General features: G+C 40.7%; 1 protein-coding gene across 1 annotated transcript in view; it reads right to left on the bottom strand.

Moving 5' to 3' along the window:
• PPFIBP1 (PPFIB scaffold protein 1) overlaps positions 1-15,226 on the bottom strand; it is a 180,641-nt gene that overhangs the window by 38,018 nt on the left and 127,397 nt on the right. The window contains exons 4-6 of the mRNA XM_090272961.1: positions 13,547-13,752; positions 2,293-2,379; positions 610-723 (exon numbers count right to left, since the gene is read on the bottom strand). Coding sequence (XP_090129087.1) covers positions 610-723; positions 2,293-2,379; positions 13,547-13,752 — 407 coding nt within the window. The remainder of the gene's footprint in view (positions 1-609; positions 724-2,292; positions 2,380-13,546; positions 13,753-15,226) is intronic.

Below are 15,226 nucleotides of genomic sequence, written 5' to 3'. Positions count from 1 at the left end.
TACATATATGCATAAAGCTAATATATTACCATAACACTGCTGATGATATGTTTGCCATGTGTCAGGCACTGTTCTGACATGTATTTACTGATTCGAGCCTCAAAACAACTTCATGAGGTAGTAGTAATTCATAAGAATAACTCATGAATTATCCCCAGTCAATAGATGAGGAAGCTGAGAACAGAGAGGTTAAGATTTGCCCAAAGTCACACAGCATGGAAATGGCAGCACAGGGACTCGAAGCTAAGCAGTCTTGCTCCAGTGTATACTCTACCCACTGTGTTATAGGTCCTCTCATATATGAGCACCATGTGTGTGTGCACGTTCTTCTCTAATAAAGGTCATATATGGCACTCATCTTTTTTTCTTAATCATATAGATGTGCTCATGGTTGGGAGTTAATACTTTATTTCATATTCTAATTACATGAGCACTTTCTATTGTGTGTATGTGACTTTGGACCCTGATCCTCTATGTTTTTACTTAAAATATCCCAGTCTAAGTGAACCATGAAATTTACTGCTCCATCAGAGCAAACACAGCATATAAATGGAACATCTCAAATAGTTCGGCAGGAAAACCCCATGTGGGGGCCAGCTTCATACATACCTGCTGCAGCATTTCCTCCGTGGCATTCAACTTCTCTCTGTGCTCTTCAAGACAAAACTCCAAATCTCGAATCTTCTCCCCCTGAGCCTCTACCTGGTCTGTTAACACACTCACCTGTATTTAAAGCAAAACACTACAATGGATTAGGGAGAATTTGGGTCCCACTACAAACTTTACGTCTTGAAATACATCAACTAGAATGCTATCACCATGCGTTTGGACATAAAGGGGAAAAAATCTGAGAATTAAGACAGCAGCCCTTCACATTTCTATTTCTGTGGTGCTTGCTGACCAGAGGACTCTGACCCAATATTTAAGAAAATTAGGGCTCACTGGGGAAGTGCAATGCTTTGTAGGTTAAAACCATGGCAACCACTGATGGGAAGCATGTACACAAATTATCTTTTTTAGTGAGTGGGGAGGAGTGGAGGTGGGAGGTAGCATTAGAGATTAAGGCAGGAATTGGAGTGAACATTTGGAGGAGAAGTTATCATGGGCTATTCAAGTTTATACTTCATAAGGAATAAAGAAAAGAATCCAGAGACTACAAATTCCATGAGATAGTTCATGCTCACATCATCCACAAATGTGCTCAAAGCCAGGGTGTAACTCAAGGGTCCGTGAGAACCCTGGGGTTAGACCTCCATCCTCGGTGCTTACTGCTAATCTCTGCACTTTCCCCCAACGACCACCAGCCTGGTAAACATACTTCATTTAGCTCAAAATAGCAAAGTAAAAATAGTTGTCAAGCATTTAAAACAACATGGACGGACCTAGAGGGTAGTATGCTAAGTGAGATAAGTCAGGCAGAGAAATACAAATACCACATGATCTCACTTATATGTGGAAACTGTGAAAACAAAAGAAACAAAACAGAAACAGAAACAGACTCAGGTACAGAGAACAAACTGGTGGCTGCCAGAGGGGAGCAGGGTAAGGGAATAGGTAGAAAAGTGAAGGAAATTGGGAGGTGCAAATTTCCAGTTATAAAACAAATAAATCACGGAGATGTAGCACACAGCATAGAGAGAATCAGTAATGTCATAATAACATTGTATGGTGATAGATGGTTATTGGACATCATGGTGATCACCTCATAAGAAATATAAGTGTTGAATCATTACACTGTATACCTGAAACTAATATTGTATGTCAACTACACTTTAATAAAAATATATATATATATAAATGAATAGCAAGGGAAAAAAGATAACATTCTGAAGAAGGAAACTCAAATTTAGGCTACAAATAGGACTTTACCACTCACTTCATTTTATTTGGCCCATAATATTATTTTTTAACTAAAATATTAAACATATATCTATTCAGAAGTACTTATTCAGACTTATGAGTATATATTATGAATATATATATATATATATATATATAGTATAAAATCAGAATTTCTGCTATCTATTAACAAAACAGGTCAGATGACATTGTGTCTATCATCAGATTAGCCCTTGAAGAGCTGAGGCTGATTACGGGCTGCTCACATTAGACCGGGTATGCACATCCTTGTTCTGCTCCAGTCCCCACTACTTCCTATCGTGCACAGATGGCCTACTGCACTTCTGTCTTTTAGCAGACTGGCTCCTGTAAGCACTTAAATTTGCCACCCCATTTTAGAATGGTCTTTGGAAGTATGTCATGAGGAAAGAACAGCACTTAAAAATCACTTGCCTGAAGAACAAGGGATTCTTTATCATTTTCTAAACGCGCTAGCCTTTCTTGATACACATCTCCGTTCGCGGGTAGGTGTCCATTCGTCTGAAAAAAGAAGTAATATGGGTAAGGCTGACCTTCTTTAAGATTGAACTACTGTGGGTAAATACAAAAATTTGCATCTGTTTTTAAACCAAGGAACCTGGATTGAATGTAACACAGCTGTGACTGACTGTCACTGATAGAAAATACAAGAATACAACTTGGTTCATTTACCTCAAAATACGTAAGACAGACACAAGACACAGTAGGCATGTGTTCACTAAATCACACAACTTTATGAAGCAGAAAATAATGACCTAGAAGGAATCGTGGCGACTGATAGTCCCTGACAGTGGGTGCACAGCTGGGGCACGCAAAGCTTTGGGAGTGTGTGGTCAGGCACAAAACCCCCATTTCCCCCTAATGCTCAATGCCACCAATTCTAAGTGCAGACAGTGGGAATGCTCTGAGATGTCCTTTCGTTCCTCCCCTCTGCTTCCAAAGACCCAAATCCAGGCCTTTATTTATTTATTTTTTTTAATTTTATTTTTTGTTATTCAATTACAGTTGTCCCATTTTTCCCCCATTGCTCCCCCCTCCCAGCCCATCACTTCTCCCACAATTATATCCCTCCCCGTTGTCCATGTCCATGAGTCATTCATATACGTTCCTTGACCTGACCCTTCCCTTACTTATCCCCCTTCTCCCCCTCCCCCCTCCCCCCTACTGACTACTATTCTAGTCTTTGCCTATTTAGTTCGTTTGTTTGTGTTGCTCTTTAGTTTCCTGTATTGGGTGATATCATATGGTATTTTTCTTTCTTTGCCCGGCTTATTTCACTAAGCATAATTCTCTCTAATTCCATCCATGTTGTCGCAAATGGCAGGAGTTCCTTCTTTCTTTCTGCTACATAGTATTCCATGGTGTAGATGTACCACAGTTTTTTGATCCACTCATCCACAGACGGGCACCTAGGCTGTTTCCAGCACTTAGCTATTGTAAACAGGGCTGCTATGAACATAGGGGTGCATAAGTTCTCTTGAATTAGGGTTTCAGGATTTTTCAGGTATAATCCTAGCAGTGGATACCAGACATCAAACAATACTACAAAGCCACTGTGATCAAAACAGTCTGGTACTGGCATAAGAACAGACATATAGATCAGTGGAACAGAATCGAAAGCCCAGAAAAAAACTCAGGCCTCTATGGTCAACTAATCTTTGATAAAGGAGGAAAGAACATAAAATGGAGTGAGAAGAGCCTCTCTAACAAATGGTGCTGGGAGAACTGGACAGGGACGTGCGAAAAACTGAAACTAGACCACCAACTTACACCACACACAAGAATAAACTCAAGATGGATTACAGACTTAAATGTAAGCCGTGACACCATAAAAGTCCTAGAGGGAAACATAGGCAGGAAAATTTCAGATATCACACGTAACAATATCTTCATGGATACATCTCCTAAGGCAAGAGAAATAAAGGAAAAAATAAACAAATGGGACTACATCAAATCCAGGCCTTTAAAAGGGAGACAACAGAGGCAACTTACACCACAAGCTTCTTCCTGCTTCTCCAGTCTCCAAATCATAGGACAAATCTCTTCCTCTTTGAAGCCTTTCTCTCCCCCACCCTCACCCCAAAAGCTTCAACTCTCAGCTTGCAGAGACTTCCCCTGGCAGCACTGACTAGCCAGGCTCATTGGAGATTTATCACTTTCCATCCTGAATTCACTAACGTCTTGTGAGTCTGCTTGTTCATATAACGGCATTATGCCAAGCTCCTGGGCAGAGCCTATCAACTGGGGTCACCTTGTAACCTCCACAGCACCCAGCCCAGCGCTCCGCTTAGACGGATGCTCACTCTTTCTTCCCCTCTCTTCAGCCCCTACCCCACCACTTTTTTTTTTAAATCAGATTTGGATATACTCCAAATCTGATATAAACGGTATAAATACTTAAAGAAGTATAGATTGGGAAAGCAAGTGAGATTTTTTTCCTCAGTGATCTTATATACATAAGGCACTAAGGAGACACATGAAAAGGCTTAGAGAGCAGACAACATAAAAATGTCATTTTGAAATATAGTATTGTATGTGATGTGTCCCTTGTTATCTTATTTAAATAGTTCACAGCTATATAATATGGAATCCCAAAAGAATTTCCTGATTCCTCATTCAATACAACAGAGATAAAAGCCAGTGGAGTCCAAAGTGCTTAGATTGAGTCATATAGAGTCAACCAAAAGAGCAAATAACAACTTGAGATTTAGAATCAGAGTAAATATAAACTGTGCATCCTTCCTGACCAGGTCACAGCTGATGTGACATCTATTATTTTTCCAGAATTAACTGGTATTATTAACCTACATTTCTAATTAATGCAGTTTCCAGTATAAACTCTGGGAGTAACAAAAGTTGTATGTTGAAAAAAACACAAGAACACAGAAAGGAGCTTTAACAAAAAAGAACATTTCAGAATGTTTCTTTTAAAAACTACTCACACTGGATAGATTTCCCAGGAGGCCACCAAAAAAATAAATAAATAAATAAATAAATAAAAATCAGAAGCTAGTTTCATAAGTGTGCAATGTGTATTTAGAATGGGTACAATTTTAACATCAGCCACTTGGCCACACACCTGCACCACTACCGCAGCATAATTCTGTCCCTGCTGTAAACGGAAGTGCCCAGAATTAAATGACAAGTATTATGAGATGTCTCATGGAGTGGCCTGGATGACTTTCATCCCTGGGGACTACCATGAAATGAAATTTATGTCACTTCTTGAGGACAGCCCTTTGGCAAAAAGCCAGGATGCATAATGCATGTCCTCAACCTAAGCAAGTGCTGAGACTGGCCCTCCACAGCTTTAAACTCCTCATTTTGATTAAGGATATTAGAGGGCACCTGCTTGTAAACCCCTATAACAAACAACATTTTATAAACACATTTCATTAAGTAGGAAACAAAAGATTTCTGCTCAGTGAGGATATAAAGCAAAAGCCATTTTTCTTCTGCCTGAAATAAATTATAGCAGGATTAGAAGTGTTTCTACAGCAAGGTCTAGAAGGGTTTCATGAAGCTACTGCATGATACAGAAATATAAGGTGTTCCAAAGCCAGTTCTACAAAATTATCCTAAAAGAAAAACAAATACTGAAAATTGACTCACAATGATAATGCTCATGTTTCTCAACAGTGTTATTAATATTTACAAATGCTCATAATGCTAAGAGTATTTTAATGTTTTTAACAATTTTTATTTACTGATGAATGAGAGAGAGAATGCATGTGCACATGAGAGAGAAACGTCAATATGTTGTTCCACTTATTCATGCATTCATTGGTTGATACTTGTATGTGTCCTGACCAGGGATCAAACCCACAACCTTGGGGTATCCGGATGACATCTAACCAACTGAGGTACTGAAAGTCACTATAGGGACATAAAGCTAAAGTTAAGAACTACCACTGGAGAAATTACACACTTTTAAAGCACTGTGTTGACTTATTCAAGTAGGTAAAGGTCTATTCTATTCACAGCCTTGTTTATATTTCTGCCAACACGAAAATGTTAGAGAGAGGAAAATTTCATTAGGCAGATAGCCTGCCACTTCCGTTCTTTTTCCAACTCTTGTGCTCTACCTACCAGACCACTCAAAACCTCCCCAAACACAGAACGCTCTCTCACACAAAGACCGTATCCTTCGGTACGGACTGTACTGCCCACCCTTCCTTCCTCTCTCCTCATTCCCTACGGTCCACCTCAGTTGGGGCTTGTGCATGAAGTCTTCCTTCAATTACACGTTCCCTCACCTGCCAGTTACAGCATCCAGATGAACCTACTTTACGGCAGGCGTCACACTGAACACAGTTGTTTTTTTTTAAGTGCTTAAGTGTTTACTGGCCCAGACCAATGTTCTAAATGGTTTACATAGATTATCTCCTCTAATCCTCATAACCCTATCACATATGGAGGTTTCGCCAATGCAGTAGTCTGACTCCAAATCTTGCACCCCAAACTACTTCGCTGTACTGTAAGGTTTAGGTTTTATAACCTAGTTTGTACATCGACACTATGTAGTTAGTTTTATTATGAATATATTCTTCCATTCCATTTGCTATTTATTGCTATCTTTTTAAAAAAAATTTTTTTTTTCTTTTACTTTCCTTTTTTTTTTTTTTTCTTTTTAAGAATTATTTATTTGTTTGGGGCAGCAAGGAGATGCACACACGCAGACCCAAACCCTGGAATAGTGACAAATAGATTAAAACGGCCCAGAAGGTGGCTGTCACCCACCTGGTGGGCCTCCAGTGTCGCAGACCAGGTGGGCCCACCCGGAAAACGCTTCAAGATGTTCTTGCCTCAGACTTCACTTTTTCCTGTGTTCTTGGAAGCAATCCTCTCTGAAAAGCTTATTGGAACTTTTAGGTTTTGAGTGTCTATCTAGAAAGTGAAGGTCTGCAGGGAACATGGAATTGATGTGCCTTCTCATTCTGAGCTGGGAAGGGTCTGAGTTTTCTTGCCCACGCTGTTTGCAGGATCTTGTTTGGGTTCTGTAGGGGTATTACAGGTCTCTGTGGGGGCATTAGGGGGCCACATGAACCGTGTGCCCTGGTCCGAAGCCCCTCAGGGGTGAGCTGAGGGTCTGAGTCAGTGTCCGGCTGACCTGATTACATCGTTAATAAGGACACGGAGACCGGGGCTTGTTCTGCCCAACAGAACTTCCTGCCCGTGGAAGGTTCTCTGTCTGTGCGCTGCCCACACCGTGGCCACGGGGCACACGTGTCTACCAGACGCTGGCAATGCAGCTAGTGGGACTGGGGGGGGGGGGGTGACTGCCATTTAAAATCTTGTTTGTTTTCAATTCATTGTAATTTTAGAATAGACACTTGCTGCTGTCATTGAAAAACTCATGAGGTTGTTTGGAAGAACCTGGACCTTTGAAACTACTTCTCAACTGAAAATGTTATGAAGTCTAAATGAAAATTCGTATTTCTCATGATGATTTAGAGTCTGAATTGAGAAATTCAGGGAGTAAATACACGCCAGAGCTCCAAGATTTAGTTCCAAATGTAAGATGCGTCATTAACCAAACTTCTATTGACTGTCTGTCGAGATGATAGACGTCTCAGATATACTGGGTTAACTAAAACGTACTGGGAACATTTGTCGCCTCTGTTACGTGGTGCTGTTTGTATGTGGCCCCCGGAGAACTCAGACCACACGTGTGGCCTGTGCATTGGTTCTGGCGCTAGTGTGGAAGGCCCGGCCTCAGCTGGGGGCTGGGTCCAGGGGCGACAAGGTCATGGCAGTCCCGGGACTCAGGGCCACTGGGCCCACAGGCGTGTGGCTGCACGGGACCCCGGGACAAGTCCATGTGACGCCCCCAGGACCAGGAACGACTACTGGGAGACCAGCTCCAACCACAGCAGCCTAGGGTGGCCCGACGGCCAATCGCATCTTCTCTTCCTCGCTTGGCCCACGGCCCCTTGGGGGATCTTTGAGGCATCTGGGCCAGATAAGCAAGGGCCAGAGCTTTCTTCCACAGGAACTCTGTCTGCTCTTCTTGTTTCCTGGCTCTGATCCCCGCAGGACCCCAGAAGCTGGGGCAGTCCAGGTCTCCATCCCCAGCTCCAAAAGGAGGCCAGTTCAGCTGCTGCTTCCAGCTCTTGGCACCTGCATGTGAACTTCAGGGCAGAAACAAGATGTTTCCATTTTCTTTTACTTTTCAATTAAAGTTTAGCTTCATAATTATTCTCTATTCGTTTCAGATGTACAGCCTCACGGTTAGAAAATCATGTACTTTATACCAATATACTCTTGATTTCATGATTCGTGCCTTTCAAATTCAGTATCAAGAAAGGAAAAGGAATTGGAACTATTGTAACAATATAATCAATACAATATACTTAAAAAATAAAAAAAAACAAAGAAAGGAAAAGGAAAACACAAGTCTGCTAAAGCTCTTTTAGTTAAATGTTCTCTCTCGCTGCCAAAAGAAACATCTCACACAAATATCTCTACCATGACATGCACACACCTACTGCCTGCTCCCCACTAAACACTGTACTGGGAGGACAGACTAAGACAAGCTCTGAGTCCTTCAACCATGAATAGCGCAGTCATATTTCACTGGGGTCCAGCACTACAATATTGCATCTTACACCCGACTGTCCAGAGCCCAAGAACACGATGCCAACGATGTTGGAAATGAAGCCACCAGGCAGAGGCCCTGCTCCGCTCCCGTTGTCTCATCTGATGTGATGGAATTAGGGCCGTGAGCCTCTCCCCTTGTGCTGTAAGCAATCATGTCAGGGGGGCACTGCTGCCATCTGGGGCCAGCAGAGCATCCCTTCCGAATGGCCGGTGTCCCTGTCTATGCCAGCACCTCTGAGTCTGGCTCAGCCTTGCACACAGCCCACTTATTTTTCCCTCCTAAACCTCCATGCAGTTCAAAAGAGGAAATAAGATGTTTTCCAGTAGCCCTCTATTTTTTTCCCAAAATCTCATCACCTCTGCTCAAAAAGAAAACCGAAGGGGAAATAAATCTCACATACACTTCATTATACCCGAAAAGCCCAAACAGGACTCTTTCCTAGAAAAGACATCAATTTATTCAATGTCAGAAAGAGCATCAAGGACTGAAACTCAGAATAAGCCTGGATATATTCTGTACTTTCCACGTCAAGATTGCAGATGTGGTCAAAATCAGACTATGGTCTGTATTTCTAGGTTTCGTGTTTCTGGGTTTAAATTTTCTCAGTGATTGTTTTCCAGAACTAGACACTCAATTCTTAATGAAATAGCCAACTGGAACAAAAACAAGAACTCCCGAGCAAGAACCGTCACAGCAGGAGGCCACCCCTAAGACTTGCCACTCCGAAAAAGTAACTATTTACATCTGGAATACTGGCAAGAGAAGCAAATGACAAGTGCTTTCATCTGCCAGCCTCATGAGAAATATCTTGGGAGAGCTGCCCTTGTAGAACTTGGGTATCTGTTGCCCAAATATCAATTGCCGGGGTACAGCAGCTGTTGCATTACACAGCTAACACTGGCATGCATGCGCCTCCTCAATTGTGCATGCACCTCCAATACGTACAGGGCCAGTTAGATAGATTTCTTTAGTGCTTCCTACGAGTTTCTTTGATACATCTTGATTAGGGAAGAGGAGCTTGAACTCCTTCTTGCCTATTTTCATGACCATCACCATGCCCCCCAAAGTTTCTGCACTGGAGAGAGGGGTACACAGTGAGACTACATTATCCTGGTCACAGGTACACTCTGAAGTCCCCCGAGTTACAGAAGTATAGAGAATAGGAGGTCCCTAGAAGCTAAAGCCCAACTTCTATTGTTGCATACCATATTCATCCACTCATCCATTTCTTCATTAATTTATTCAATATTTACTGAAAGTCAGCTATGTGACAGGCTGCAGATGTAGCAAAAAAATCTCTTCAAGTTTGGGAAGCATAACTTGAGAAGAAAAAAATACTGTCCCTATTTTTCTTGCCACTTATTCTTTCTTCACTCACTTTCACAGAAGAAACATCTCTTTCTGTTGAATACAAACAAGTATTGGTGGCCCAGGATGTCACTGAGAGTGTATCTCTCACATATTAGACTGCACTGGTATCTCACAATGGAGGATTCTGCTGGCTTGGTCCATGTGTCTTCCTGCGTCTCTGCACACTTCTCATGGATGTTTACCAGAAGCCAAAGGGGAAAACAGCTTCACCTTTAGCCAGGACGTCTCAGTGAGATGCTGCATAACCCAGATCATCATGACCACAAATGGGATACAATCTTAAGATGGACCTTATTTGCCAAGGCTTGAGGATCATGTCCCGAAGGCACACAGGTGAAGGGAAGTTGGCCAGAGAGCAGCGGGGATCGGAGGCTGGCGGGGCTGGAATGGACTGTGTGGCTGAGAGCCAGGAAGTGGGGAGAACAGCCGGCAGCCCTGGAGAGAATATGCCCCATGTCTTAACTCTTTATGAGTATTTTTATTTTGGCAAAAACTTTTTTATAAAGGTACACTTTCAATAAAACTAATTTTTTAATATAGAAATAAGATAGCATTATTGTGGTGATGGAACAGGTCAGAAGCCAGAAGAGAACACTTCATTCCCCCCATTTATTCTCTACTTATCTCATGGGCCACAGGCCTGACTTGGGAGTTAATATTATCAGCAATTTCACTCACTCTGTTGAAAACTGTATCTTTGTAACCTCTGCTGATTTTGAGATTGCCTCATACTTACAAATGCCAAATAATCAGATGCTTTTGGGATTTCATGACCTGATCAAGGTCATGAGCCTCTCTCAGCTTCATCTATTAAAAAAAAAAGCATTAGGGCAACTCATCAAGTTAGACCTAAAGTAAGCAAAAATCACTTGCTTGGCTCAAACAAACATATTTTTTATTTGCCCTCTTAGTCTTGGGGTTTGCTAAAGTTGCTAATATTAGTCTTACACTTCTGAATCTTAGAAAACACTTATTTACTTCCAGAAGGCTACAGCTATTGCCACCCTATTAAAACAAATCCATCATTGTAGATTATAATATCCCTTCACTGTAACAGGCAACTAGTGTCAGTATTTCCCTTTTTCCTATCCAGCTTCTGATCACATAAAACCATTAAACGCACAGCAGAAATTAGTAGTGAAGGAATAAGCTATATCCTACAGGAAATCAGGGCATCTCCCTGGCCCAGGCAAAATGACAATTAGAACTGCAAATTCCTGGTTGCACTAATGACAAAATTAGTGTCAGTCTTAAGTAATGAATTCACAAGTCGACCAACATAAGACATGAATGAAATATTAATTATGAAACTGGTATCATTAATAAGTTTTTCTAAAATATTGTGGATGCGTCCTGACCGGTGTGGTTCAGTGGGTAGGGTGACATCCCAGAAAACAAAAGGTCACCAGCTCGATTCCCAGTCAGGACACATGCCTGGGTTGAGGGCCAGGTCCCTGGCTGGGAACCTGAGAGGGGGCCAATTGATGTTTCTCTCACACATCAATGTCTCTCCCAATCTGTCTCCCTCCCTTCCCCTCTTTCTAAAAATAGATAAGTAAAATCTTTAAAATACTGTGGACACTCCTTCACAGTCCGAAAAATGCCTGCACTCTTCTATCAAAAAAGTAAACTATGTATGAGTAATCTGTAACCTAACTCCAAGGCAAAAGTCTCTGATTCTTGACATTTACATTCCAGTTGGAAAGACAGAAAATAAATGATGTCAACATGGCAAATCCACAGTACATAAGAAAGTGCTAAATGCTAAGAAAAAAAATTAAGCAGGTAATATGTAAAATTTTAGATAGGGTGGCCAGAGAAGACCTCTCTGAGAGCACAACTTTTAAGCAAATATCAGAAGACTATGAGAAAATTAGCCATACAGATATCTGAAGAGTTTTCCAGGCAGCATGAACAGCCCTTGCAAAGGTCCTGAGGCCAGTTTGCCCAGCAAGTTTGAGAACCATTGAGGATGTCTGAGAATCAGTGAGGAAGCTAATGTGCCTAGAGTGAAATGAAAGAGGTTAAGTATGAGACACAAAGTCAAAAAATAATGAGGCATGTTTCCTATAAGGCCTTGCAATCCACATTAGCATCCAGCGTTTACTTTGAGTGAGAGGTGACTATCATTGGCAAGTTTCTGAAAAAGGACTGAAGTACATGATCTGATTTATATTCAGATTACCATCAACACTTTTACTCATTTGCAGAAAGACTTTAACAGAACAGATTGAGCATGTGTTAGTGGAAATGTTTTTGGACACAAGATTTTGTTTTGTACAATGTTTGTTTTTAGACACAAATTAAAAATTCAACCACAGGTAGCCTTAAGCTATGGATGCCATTGGCAAGCTCTGGATGTGAGCTAGGAATAGGTTCTTCTACCAATAATAAATTCCTTTCCCATTCTGTGATGAATGATCAGAAAAATATGGAGTAAAGAAGGGGTGAAATGGGAAGTAGAAACAGCCTAAGAAATATGCTAGAAAATGTTTTATTTTAGAGCATGAAGCAATTCTCCAAAGAAATCAGCAAACACGGATACCTCAATCTGCAGAGAAGAAACTTGCAAAGCAAATATAAAGTATAATAATAAAATGCCATGTATTACAAAAAATAAAATATCTCCAACTATCAGGTTTGTTTAGATGCACCACCACTAATAAACAATTAAAAATGGGGAGACACATTGGCTGGGAACCCCAGTATTTGTGTCGCATCATGTGAACATGTTTTAGCCACAGGATGCAGTATTAAGATTCCCAAAGCAAACAGCTTCCATTTCTATCACAGGTGCAAAAACAGATCTTCATTCTTTCATACAAAATCCATTAGCTCTTATACAAACACGGTTAACTCATAAGCGTATTAATATAGGTCCCTAAAAATTGAGTATCCTTTAAATACTTACAAAATAACACCTTTCCTGTCTTTTCCCTTGAATATGTATTTGTGATCTTTAGATTTTATGTGTTTGATACATATTAAAACCATGGTATTTAGCACTGTGTTCAGGCAAAGGGCAGATCTGTCATGTCATCAATTTTTGAGAAGGATGTCTAGAAAGAGACCTCATTGTTCAGTGAATACAAACATTTAAAGCCCCAGCTACACAACTTAACTCGCACACTGGAATTGAAATGATTGCCACACACCACTAGATGGCGCTTCATATCAAACACTGCTACAGACCTCTGTTGCTTTTTGAGAGTCTATTTAGATACCCTGACTGACTATTTAGAACTGCCTTGGGTCCTTTCACAGTAAATCGCCCAATAGTACTGAGAGAGCATCTGTTATGTGCAAGGTTCTTTCTCTTCTAAGACTATTTGTTCGAACCCACAGTGACTTATTCAGTCCCAATCTAAAAGCTAGTCCACTTATAAGAATAATCAGGTGGCTTGCTAGACCTAAGGAAATGTAGATAAATAGCACTTTTTAAAAATAATCTTTAGAGTCAAAAGGAACATCTCTTAAGGGCAAAACTGTTGTCTTATAATTTTTTTCTTATTCTAATTGGCTATTCTATGTTCGAAATTTTGGCATAAGCAACAAAAGATTCACAGTATGGGATTTGTAACATGAAGAAATCTACACAGTGTGGCAATTACTGGGGGAAGGGGGGGTATAAAAAAACTAAAAGGTAATGTAAAAAAAATACAATAGAGATTAAATTGTTTTTTTAAAGAAATCTACCATCTGACTTTGAAGCCATTCGATGAGCGTCTCTGCCGTTGAGTCTGGGATCTGACACCGCAGGCCTTCCTTCTCGTCTGCTTCCATCATCTCCAACAACCCACGCAGGTCTTCCACAAGGTGCAGGGCGCGTAAGCTTCCCATGAATGGGGAGGTGGGAGACTGGCAATCAAAAATCCCATTGGAATATTCCAGGGCCTTAGAACCTAGGTTTAAAAAAAAAAACCACAGAGAAAGTAACAGGATTCATATTAGATAACACCAAAGCTGAAGGTGGCAAGCAAGTCCAGTCACAGTGAGGAATAACAAAAACAAGAAACAGGGAAAAGAAAGATAATTCGATCATACAAATCTCTCCGAGGCATAGTTTTTCGGTGCAAAAATAAAAACCATTTAACAGATGGTACATATCAATGATCAAATAGCTAACAGGCAGGCCGCCAATTGCGAGGTATAGTAAGAGTATGGTGGGCTTTGGTGTAAGATGTGCTGACGAGTAGGGATAAGACGGATTGGTCCAGGTGGAGCCATGCATTACAAAAAAACACAAATTTCAGGGGCCACCAGTCTTTAACTTTCCTATAAATAAGTTACACATTGAGGTGGAAATTGCATAGCATAATTTCAAAGGTAAGAGGGCCAGCTCCTAGGTAACTTGCCAGAATTTAATCTCTGAAGAAGGTCAACAAATTACATATGTACATTTTTTAAATAGTATGGCAGTTTCTTTTATTGTTTTAATCTTTATTTTTCTCCACCAGAGAAAATGCTTACTGATTTTTGGAGAAGGGGCAGGGAGGGAGAGAAACAGTGATATGAGAAAGAAACATCTATCAGTTGTCTCTCATGTATAGCCCGACTGGAATCCAAACCTGCTACCTAGGCATGTGCCCTGACTGGGAATCGAACATGCGACTTTTTGGTTTACAGGATGATGCTCCAACCAACTAAGCCACACTGGCCAGGGATGAATGTGTACATTTCTTTATGAATGTAGGAGCAAGTGTGTATAAACATTTCCCCCATGAACAATAAAATGGTAATAAATATACATCTACCAATAATTGACTCTAAAAAACAAAGTAAATGAACAAGTAAAACATAAAAAGACTCCTAAGGTAGATAACAGTACATTTTGAAGGTTTCCAGAAGGGTGAGGAGGTTAGAGGCTGAGTGAAAAAAAGTGAAGGGGTTAAGTACGAATTGGTAGTTACTTAATAGTCATGGGGATATAAAGTATAGCATAGGAAATATAGTCAATAATACTGTAATAATTATGTATGGTGCCAGGTGGGTACTAGAATTACCGGGGTATCACTTTGTAAATTATATAACAGCCTGACCACTATGCTGTACACTTGAAACTAATATAAAATAATATTGAATGTCAATTGTAATTTTTAAAAAAATTTTTGAAGAAGAATTCTGGCCCTGACCAGGTGATTTGGTTGGTTGCAGCACTGTCCCGTACACCAAAAGGTTTTGGGTTCGATCCCTGGTCAGGGCACATACACAAGGTTGCAGGTTCGAACCCTGGTCAGGAGGCAACGAATTGATGTTTTTCTCTCACATCAATGTTTCTTTCTCCCCCTGCCCCTAGAAATCAATAGGCATGTACTCAGGTGAGGATTAAAGGGGAAAAAAAAGAAAAAGAGGGTCCAAGATCACACTATGGGGAAC

This window comes from Furipterus horrens, unplaced genomic scaffold (assembly GCF_987537825.1).
Source record: "Furipterus horrens unplaced genomic scaffold, mFurHor1.1.pri manual_scaffold_4, whole genome shotgun sequence".
NCBI classification, from domain to species: Eukaryota; Metazoa; Chordata; class Mammalia; order Chiroptera; family Furipteridae; genus Furipterus; species Furipterus horrens.
The sequence above is the reverse complement of the archived record's forward strand: the minus strand, read 5'-3'. Positions and strand labels throughout refer to the sequence as shown.